Source organism: Lathamus discolor, chromosome 2, assembly GCF_037157495.1.
Source record: "Lathamus discolor isolate bLatDis1 chromosome 2, bLatDis1.hap1, whole genome shotgun sequence".
Classification (NCBI taxonomy): domain Eukaryota; kingdom Metazoa; phylum Chordata; class Aves; order Psittaciformes; family Psittacidae; genus Lathamus; species Lathamus discolor.
The window spans coordinates 156362816-156371526 of record NC_088885.1 but is presented as its reverse complement, the minus strand read 5'-3'; the positions used below and the strand labels follow the sequence as shown (position 1 = coordinate 156371526).

General features: G+C 45.8%; 1 protein-coding gene across 1 annotated transcript; it reads right to left on the bottom strand.

Moving 5' to 3' along the window:
* Window positions 1–358: 358 nt before the first annotated feature.
* CHRAC1 (chromatin accessibility complex subunit 1) lies at window positions 359–4222 on the bottom strand. The gene is made up of 3 exons (XM_065669020.1): window positions 4046–4222; window positions 3342–3468; window positions 359–2184 (listed from the first exon to the last, which is right to left on the bottom strand). Exons 1-3 carry the CDS (start codon window positions 4178–4180, stop codon window positions 2042–2044), a joined length of 405 nt encoding a protein of 134 aa, XP_065525092.1. The 5' UTR covers window positions 4181–4222; the 3' UTR covers window positions 359–2041.
* Window positions 4223–8711: the final 4489 nt, after the last annotated feature.

The following is an 8711-nucleotide window of genomic DNA, read 5'->3' as shown; positions in this document are numbered from 1 at the left end:
TTGCTGGTGGCATCTCCCTTCCTAACTGATTTAGGGCGTTTTGCTGCCCAGCTTTCTGGAGCGAGAGGTTTTGTTTCTTAGGCATGTTCTCATGCTTACTTGAGGCATTCTTCACACCCAGGGAGAGACTCTGGTCACTTCTCTCATTCTGATGACAACACTGTGCAAGCAGTAGCTGTATATCAGCAGAGGCTGACTGATCTATTTAGTATTGCTGACAGGGCCTACTCAAAGCAGTACAAAACCTTCTGTCCCTGCTTCCTTCCTGGAAGGATGAACAGTGAGAGTGCTGGACTTGTATGCTGATCATGTTGTGTCTGAAGCTGGACAGAACTGTGGAAAGTCTCTGCATCAACTCTCACTTTTCATACAAAACATTTATTTTTAATAAGTTGCATATAAAGGTCTACACAGGACGGTTACCATTTCTATAGTAAAAAACCCAACAAAACAAACCCAAATGATAAATCCAGCTCTGTCACTCAATAGGGAAAAGGGTTGCTCATCCTCACCAATCCACATCTAACAGACTTCAGTGTGCATTTTGGTAGAACACTTGAGACAAATTCAAGAAGTAGAGTTCACTGAAGGTTCTACATGTACATTTAAAGGTTCTAGATGTACATATTTACATACTTATCTAACAAACACGTGTACTTTATACCACCACAGCCGCAGAACCACATTAGCTCTTGGAACACATCTCATCCTCTACCCCATTTCTGTGCTGACATGGCTATTTGGGTTACATTACAGAAGGAGCAGTTTTTACAGAAGACTCTTTCAATTGGTTTGGTCTATACTAATGCCCCAGCACAGTCCCAGAAAAGTGAGAGTTCGATTGGTTATTTGCTCCCTGAGGAGGAGAAGGCTGAAGATAGTAAACACTGTATAAAACACTTCCTCTTACCTCATCATCCGCTCTAAGGGGAAATACAAATCGGGGAAGGAACCCGTTCTAGTTGGAGGGTGAAAGAGCTTTTGGACTGAAAGCTGCCCTTAGGAAATTTTACATTTGGATAATGATTGTCTGAAGAAGTAATTTTAAATCACCTGAGCAAGTTCTGCTGTCAGATTGGACAAGGCCAATGCAAGGTCCTGCACCTGGGTCACAGCACAAATGCCAAGCACAAACACAGGCTGGGCAGAGACTGGATTGAGAGCAGCCCCTCAGGAGGACTTGGGGGTGTTGGTTGATAAAAAGCTCAACATGAGCTGGCAGTGTGCGCTTGAGCCCAGAAACCACCTGTGCGCTGGGCTGCATCAAAAGGAGCATGAGCAGCAGGTTGACGGAGGGGACTCTGCCTCTCTGCAGCACTCTGGTGAGATCCCTCCTGCAGTCCTGATCCAGCTCTGGGGCAGCAGCACAAGAGGGATGTGGAGCTGCTGGAGTGAGCCCAGAGGAAGCCCTGGAGATGCTGCATAGGGCTGGAGCAGCTCTGCTCTGGAGCTAGGCTGAGAGAGCTGGTTCAGCCTGGAGGAGGCTCTGGGGAGACCTTAGAGCAGCTTCCAGTGCCTAAAGTAGCTACAAGGAACCAGGAAAGGGGCTTAAGGGCATGTAGTGACAAGACAAGGGGGAATGGCTTTAAACTGACAGAGGGGAGATTTGACATTAGGTATTAGGAAAATATTCTTCACTATGAGGATGCTGAGGCGCTGGCACAGGGTGCCTGGAGAAGCTGTGGCTGCCCCATCTCTGGCACTGTTCAAGGCCAGGCTGGATAGGGCCTGGAGCAACCTGCTCTAGTGGAAGGTGTCCCTGCCTATGGCAGGTGAGTTGGAACTGGATGATCTTTGAGATCCCTTCCAACCCAATCCATTCTATGGCTTTTATGATCTACATTAGCTCTTCTTACCCCACCATGTTTCTGAAGAAAGAATTCCATTCTTCAACAAGTGTAAAGTTCAATTTCTCAACTTCTTAAAGCAAAAGCAGATGGCTCAGTATATAAATATATCCAGCATCTGGATTCTCAGTCACAAAAATAACATCTTTTACAAAACAGAAAATGGATCAACTATGAAGCAATTCTCCATGGACTTAAGATCCAACATCTTCAACAGCTTCATCTTCATCCTCTTCCTCCTCATCCTCTTCATCATCTTCACCCATGTCTCCATCCTGCTTCTCTTTTTCAAGCATTTTTAGATATTTGCTAGCTAGGATCTTCTTTGGCAGGATATCTGGAAGGTAGAATTGTTTCTTTTATAGTTAGTTTGAATACTTATATTGCCTCATTAATACTCTTGCATCCTTACCACCAATGAAATAAAGTCAAAACTAGGGTTTGTTAAACTCACTATTATTTAAGTGAGTTACTCTGACCTATACAGCCGTAAGAACAAGAGGGAATCACCCACTCGCAGTACAAGTAACCAAGAGGAAGAAACATATTTTATGATGGATTACTGACAACTGTCTTTGCTATCTGCTCATGCACATTATTTATTTCATGTAAAACAGTGCTCAACTACTCGACTGCTTTAGATTCAACAAGCCAGCTACCCCATTTCTGTCCTGCAGAAGCAGTTTTCTGTGTTAAGGTACTTGTTCAGGGCAATAACAACAGACCTGAGACAAAGCAGGACTGTGTGCTCTGGAAGTATTTCCATGGGGAACCCAGAGACAGGTTGGGCTGGAACTATCTTATTCTCCACCTATTTCCTTGAGGTCTCAAGTATTACAACAAAAACCCAGTATCAGTAAAAAGTGTGCGCACACACATTTGCATACACACATACATATATATAAAGAAAGGAACCATATGATGACTCAGTTTGAGAAACAAGATTTACAGATTTAAATGTGGGATTCTGGGGCCGCATAATTTCTCACATGAAGATGTGCTGTGATCTTGTTTTATAGGCTGAAAGCTTTCAGATGGAGGTACTATAATTCAAGAAATGCTCAAGGCAATATGCTGAGATCTCCTTAGCCTTGTGTAATTTTGAAACGCCAGAAGAATTCGCATTCACAAAGAGATTTAAATCAGGTATCAGGAAGAAATTCTTCCCTGTGAGAGTGGTGAGACACTGCTCAGAGAAGCTGTGGCTGCCCCATCCCTGGCAGTGTTCAAGGCCAGGTTGGACAAAGGTGCTTGGAGCAACCTGCTCTAGTGGAAGGTGTCCCTGCCCATGGCAGGGGGTTGGAGCTGGATGAGCCTTAAGGTCCCTTCAACCTAAACCATTCTGTGGTTCTATGAAATGTGTTCAACGATATAGATTATGGGTTCCAGTTCAATGGTACACAGAAGATTAATGACCAGTAGGAGAATAATGCAACAACAGCAAGATTTCATTTTGAGTATTACATACTGGCTTTACCATCATGCTGTAGATACCTGCAAGGAACTGAAAGGTCTCGCACTCTTCTGCAGTATGAGACAGGTCACTGTAAGTTAAAGCGTTCTTCTCCTTGCCTTTGCCATGTTTGTAGGAGTATGCAGCCAAATACTGAACAAAGAGTTCCTAGAAAATTAAAACAAAAGCAAATTGTCAAACTAGGAATGCACATATATAGCTGGCAGCAGTTTTCTTCAATCCTTACTTAAAGGCACAAGCACCATATTTAACTGCACATATACTGGACACTGTGCTGAGAATCATTTCCGAGAAGTTTAAGGTCAGGTTATGGTTGCATCTCTTTGGAGCACAGACAGCAGGCTTGGCTTCTCGGACATAACTTCAAACACTTCCACAGTGCAGCAAATGCCACTCGGGATCAGGGAGCAGCAGCATCATTTCCACACAGGCTAATTTACATTGACTGCCAGCGGTGGAAATAAGAACGTCGCGATCGCTCCAGACTCGGAGCTCAGCTGGACGGCGAAAGCCGCTTTCGCACAGCGGGAACCCGAAGCGTGATGCTCCGTGGCCGAGTGACAGGCACAGGCAGGAGGGAGGAGGCGCTCCCTGGGGACGAGGCGGGCGCTGACACAGCGCGGCCGCGCTGCCCGGAGGCAGCGGCACCTCAGGGAGGCACAGGCCCAGCACGGTGGGGAAGAAGAGGGGTCGGCGCAGGGCGAAGGGAAGAGGGACCCGGTACCGTGGCTTTGGCGGTGAGGAACAGCGCGTCCTGGTTGATGCTGGAGACCTCCGGCGAGCTCTTCATGATCACACGGATACGCGACAGGGGCAGCGACACCAGCCGGTTCTCACCGCCGCTCAACCTCGCCGCCATCTTTCCCCCCGGACCGGCTCCTCCACCGCGCCGCCCGGCGAGCGCAGTGCGGCCCCCGCGGCGCGCTGGGAGCTGTAGTCTCCGGCCGCCATGGGGGGCCCCCCGCTGCCGGCAGCGGGACTACAACTCCCGCCGGGCCGCGCGGCCGCCGCCCGAGAGCCGAGCGCAGCGAGAACTACAAATCCCATCCGCGCCCGCCGCCGCCTTCCCCCGCGGCGGGGCCCGCGGTCCCGGTGTTCCGGCGGTCCGTGCCCGCTCCGGGCCGCGGGGGAGGCGGGTTTCCAGGGGGGAAAGGAGGGATGGGCAGCGGGGCGGCCCTTCCTCAGCCCCTCGACACGTGCCTTAGCCCCAGGCCAGAGCCTGACTTTTGGAAACTCGTTTTAAATGGCAAATAGGCACATCCTATATAGACGTAGTCCAATTACAGGCCAGTGGCTACAAAATTGTTAACTCAGACTGTAATTACAGCCGGCTAAATACCTCTTTTGCTGCTGTAGTACGCTAAAAGGGAATGCTGCCTGGTACTCCTGACATTTGTTTGTGGTATGTTGAGGTGTGGAGGGCACATGGAAACTATTAAGTGATTATGGGGTTTTGTCTTTATTATTAACACGTTCCTGTGTGTCTACTGTGCAGGTACCTGGTTACATGGTTACATGTCAGCCTCAGCCCGCTGAAGGCAGTGGGTGTTTTGCTACTGATAGTGTTGGGTCCAGGAGTTCATCTGTGCCCATTTGGATAGGAGCTACTGTACTACTGAGAGGGAGTCAGCTGTTCCAGAAATGATGAGGCATAGTTTGCATTTCATTAATGGGTTGAATAAATAGTTTCCAATATGCTTTACAAACAATATGCCCGATGATTAGTGTTGGTAAGAAGTCTGCTAAGGTCACTAATTAACATGAGAGAGAAGAATCAGAGAGCCACAGACTGGTTTGTGTTGCAAGGGACCTTAAAGCTCATCCAGTCCCAACCTCCTGCCACAGGCAGGGGCACCTTCCACTAGAGCAGGTTGCTCCAAGCCCCTGTGTCCAGCCTGGCCTTGAACACTGCCAGGGATGGGGCAGCCACAGCTTTTCTGGGCACCCTGTGCCAGCGCCTCAGCACCCTCACAGGGAAGGTTCTTTGGAACAGTCTTTTCCATAGTATACAGTGCTAGTTCACATAGAATTTAGGGAGGAAAGGGATGTACCCATAAAGATCATATGAAATGGAAAATACAGGGTCTTTGTTAACTGAATATTACTAGCTTATAAAGAATTTGTCCAGTAGATAAGGACAAGGCTTTCCTACAGATGACACTGATTTATTAACAAAAGATAGACCCTTAAGCAGTTGTAAGCACCTTAGTGCAAGGATAGTACAGTGATCGCTTGCATCAGTTCTAACATTACTGTATTTGGAGACCTCTGTTACAGTTAGCTATTACAGATAACCTACATCTCTTAGACTGCATAATTCCCTTGAGGTTACAACTTCTGTGAGGCCGTTCTGTTTAAGCTATAGCTGAAGCGAAGCACAGTATCCTATAATACCGTATGGATACTTAGCAGGCTGGTCTGTCGGTTCCTTCCCTTCTCCTTATCATCTTGCGACATCTTGTGGACACAGTTGACATTACTATGACAGTGAATCCCTCCCATGATTTCAACGTACATATAAACCCCTCAAACTACCAAGATTTCTGAGGATGTCGAGCTATTTGGATATCAATTTAGGGTCAGTATAGATCCCATGGGCTCAAGGGACCTGCCTGCAGTCATTCTACTCATCTGTGGACAATGCAGTTTAAGGTGGTCTGGACAAACCAGGACTCACTCTTTCTCCTCTTCTAGGTCCTATCTCATCATCAGATATCTCCTCTTTTCCTGTGCAGTGCTCCCTGAAAGGCCACAGTGGGACAAGTCTGTGTTCTTCAGTACTGTGATGGGCGGATGATGCCTTCCACCTGATAGATAACAGGAACACGAGCACAGCAAACTTAAAGGCATCTTTCCATGCTGCTAACACAACTCTGTGGGAGACAGAATCACGATGTAGCTTGTGGAGCATAAGATGGGTGTGCTCACACTCTGAGAGTACCATGATATTGCAGTGTCACTGATGTTTAATCATTTAACTTTTTTTAGTATACTTTGAAACAGCACAATTAATGTTGTACCAGTAATGGAATGTAACCTGTTCCTAATTAAAACAAACCAACCCATAGAGTAGTTCATAGTAAATTTTCTCCTGAATCACAAGTGAATTGGGATTGTTATTAAGAATTCTTTGTTAAGCCTGACTGGGAACAGGTAAAATTAATCTCTGCTTCAGAGAATTCAGAATAACAGTTTGCCTAAAAACTTAATACACCCTATTCAGTATGGACTGTTTGTACTAATTACAAACTGCGAAGCAGCATCACATCTTAGTCTTTCCTTTTCTCCTATTACTTGACTCACCAGTCTGCGCTTGAGTTCTTTCTGCTGTGCTTTGCAGACCTGAATAAGAAACTGCTCAGTGCAGGTTATTTTTGAACTCTCTAAATAAATTATGTCTAATAAAAGAGTGGCCAGAGATGCTATTCTTGTTCTTTAGGGAAGAATTGTTTCTTGTTGCTGACATTCTATTACAGAAAGTGCATAAGGCAATTCTAGCTGCACTGAAGATCTTGCATTTATTCTAGAGAGAGTATTACCAGAATATGAGGCAAAAAACTTCCTGAAGAATTTTCTTTACATAAAACCAGAGCATAGCTAAAAAGATTTGCCACTATGTTGCTGAGTGATGTTTTAAAACAAATTCATACACATTTAATAAGACTAATTAGAGGAGTAATTAATCTGTAATCACAAAAAAAATCACAATTATATGAAGAACAGTGGATAAGTGCTGGACTAGGGAAAAATCTGCTGGTGTCAGCAGACAAGGAAAAGAGCTGAAGTTGGTCTGGCAAAATATAAATGCAGTATGTGCATAAGTTGTTGGCACAGACAATAACAAATGTAAGGTTATATTTAAAGAAAGAGGTATCTAGCACAAGATGTATACTGTAACAAAAGAAATCCACTGCTGCAGCAGCATTCTTTAGAATTCAGATTTGCAGTAGAGCCATATAAAAGCAGCATTTATAAACCAGACAATGATGAAACAGAAATGTTTCTTGCGCAGTGCAAAGAAAAGCTGTTCTGTGGGGATCTGGTGAAGTGTTACTTGGTGGTGATAAGAAGGTTGCATCATATTCAAAATACAAGATAATCAATCATAGATTAAGAGGTTGGAAGGTACCAAAAGGATCTGAGCAGTTGGTAAACTGTATGTTACTGCACAAATGCAAATAGAAAATGGCTGAACTGACAACACTCACTTCAATGTATGTAAACATTTGGAGGTCTCGGGTAAGGCTCGCAGTGTAGCAGTTCCTCCATAAGCATAGCGGGAGCAATGAAGATTATCAAAAGCAAAAGTAAATTAACCAAGCTTTCAGGCAGACAATACCATGTGTAATGTTCCATTTCTGTTTTTGACAGATACACATTTAGGCAACTTCTCTTTGGAGTTGTTCTACCACATGGAACTATTCAGAGCATTACTTAGGAGACTGAGTAGCTTAATGGCAATAAGGGAGCTCTTAAACACAGCATTTGCAGAGCCACAATCTAAATCATCTTCTTGAGATAATAAAATATTAGATACTACAGTTGGGGCTGTTCAGCCTGGAGAAGAGAAGATGTGGAGACCTCAGAGCAGCTTCCAGTGTCTGAAGGGGGGCTATAGAGATGCTGGGGAGGGACTCTTCATTAGGGACTGTAGTGACAGGACAAGGGGTAACGGGTTCAAACTTAAACAGAGAAAGTTTAGACTGGATATAAGGAGGAAATTCTTTCCTGTTAGGGTGGTGAGGCACTGGAATGGGTTGCCCAGGGAAGTTGTGAATGCTCCATCCCTGGCAGTGTTCAAGGCCAGGTTGGACAGAGCCTTGGCTGACATGGTTTAGTGTGTGAGGTGTCCCTGCCCATGGCAGGGGGCTTGGAACTGGATGATCTTAAGGTCCTTTCCAGCCCAAACCATTCTGATTCTACGATTCTCTGGGTCACTGGGGCAATCAAGTCAGGTGCCAGTATGATCTATAGCTACAGGTTCTCAAGGCCAGCAACCTGCTCTAGTGGAAGATGCGCCTGCCCATGGCAAAGGGTTGGAACTGAATGAGCTTTAAGGTCCCCTCAACCCAAACCATTCTGGTTTGGGGAAATTGGGGATTGCCCTCACCCATGTGCAGGACCTTGCACTTGGCCTCACCGAACTTCATGACATTCCCACATCCTCCACTAGAAAAGCTCCCTACCTCTTGACACAAAGCTCATGCTTCCCAGTCTTCAGGGCTTTTTTTTTTTTTTTGCCCTTTAAGCTACAAGGCACCAATGGCTGATTTGAGGATGTGGAAGTGCTGGGAAGGCTCACTGACGGCCGCTACTGAAGTTTCCAGTTACAGAGCGGGGACAGCGGCAGCTGGGATTCACCTGCCACGTATGCTCACTGCTTTCAGCGA

Excerpts from the sequence above, each read along its gene's own strand:
- CHRAC1 (XM_065669020.1), bottom strand. The coding sequence starts at position 4,180 with ATGGCGGCGAGGTTGAGCGGCGGTGAGAACCGGCTGGTGTCGCTGCCC. Across the intron at positions 3,469-4,045 it reads TCCTCACCGCCAAAGCCACG|GAACTCTTTGTTCAGTATTT; the intron begins GTACCGGGTCCC and ends TTAATTTTCTAG. Across the intron at positions 2,185-3,341 it reads GACCTTTCAGTTCCTTGCAG|ATATCCTGCCAAAGAAGATC; the intron begins GTATCTACAGCA and ends TCTACCTTCCAG.